The 1,108-nt window shown below is 49.9% G+C and overlaps 1 protein-coding gene across 3 annotated transcripts in view; it reads left to right on the forward strand.

Moving 5' to 3' along the window:
* The window catches only part of DYNC1LI2 (dynein, cytoplasmic 1, light intermediate chain 2), a 40,574-nt gene extending 39,676 nt beyond the window's left edge, over nucleotides 1-898 (forward strand). For all 3 annotated transcript variants that reach the window (XM_015567879.1, XM_015567882.1, XM_015567878.1), the window contains one exon: nucleotides 800-898. In XM_015567879.1, the coding sequence (XP_015423365.1) occupies nucleotides 800-883 (84 nt within the window). In that variant the 3' untranslated portion in view covers nucleotides 884-898. The remainder of the gene's footprint in view (nucleotides 1-799) is intronic.
* Nucleotides 899-1,108: the final 210 nt, after the last annotated feature.

Below are 1,108 nucleotides of genomic sequence, written 5' to 3' on the forward strand. Positions count from 1 at the left end.
GCGAAACTCCTGAACCCGTCTCCAAGGCCCCCTTTTCTCTGACTTTCCAGTGAGCCAAAGCAGCCCGCCTAGGCTCTCTCCTGTTGCTTCTATCCTAAGCCCTGCCTTGTCTCACTGCCCCAGCTTTAATACATGTACACACACACACACACACACACACACACACACACACAAGATGGAAAGGCATTACATTTTATGGGTGAAAAACACGAACAGAAAATGTGTTGCGCCAGAAAGCACTGAGCCTGTAGGAAGACTTCAGCAAGGGATCCTCTGAAAGGAGTGACACCAAACCATTTATGGCAAGAAAGACATGGTTACAAGAAGGTATTGTGAGAGGCCACATTCACATAACTTATTACAGTGTTTTATTATAATTGTTCTGTTTTTATTGTGAACCTCTTACTATGCGTAATTCATAAATTAAGCTTTATCATATGTAAGTATGTATAGGAAAAACACATATCTATGGGTGTATACGGTTCGGTGCCATCCGCAGTTTCAGGCACCCACTGGAGATCTCGGAATGTATCCCATGCGGGTAAACGGGATGGCTGTGGCCTGAGAAACGTTGAACTCTAGGGGCCAGTCCTATGACTATGACTGAAAAGGGCAAGCAGAGAGAGAGGATGGTCAGGAGAGCCTGGGGCCACACAGGCCAAGCAAGAAGGCGGATACATTTGGCAGGATCACATGCTGCTGAGTAAACTCCTCCTTATCCTTCAAGACCTAGCTTAACTCCTTCGCGCCTTCCCTGCCCTCCTGGCCCAGGTAATTGTATTGACCTTATATCCTGCAGGTACTTGCAGCAGCACAATCTTGCCCCCACCCCAGGCCTAAGCAGACTCTTAGAGGAGCTGCTGAGACTCTACATCTCCAGTGATTCCTCTGCGCATGGAAGTTCACGAACCCCTGCGTTCTAGAGAAAATCCCCAGGTGGGACACTCTGGCTCAGCTCAGGTCCCATGCCCACCCTGAGCTATGGCCTAGGAGGGCAGGGAACCATGCCTGCTCATTCTCGGGGCAGGTGCCCACTCTTCCTGGGAGGTGGAAGTAGAAGAGGAGTAGGCCCAGGACAAGGTGGTGGTGCTGTCATTAGAAGCAGGGG

Source organism: Myotis davidii, unplaced genomic scaffold (assembly GCF_000327345.1).
Source record: "Myotis davidii unplaced genomic scaffold, ASM32734v1 scaffold243, whole genome shotgun sequence".
In the NCBI taxonomy this organism is placed as follows: domain Eukaryota; kingdom Metazoa; phylum Chordata; class Mammalia; order Chiroptera; family Vespertilionidae; genus Myotis; species Myotis davidii.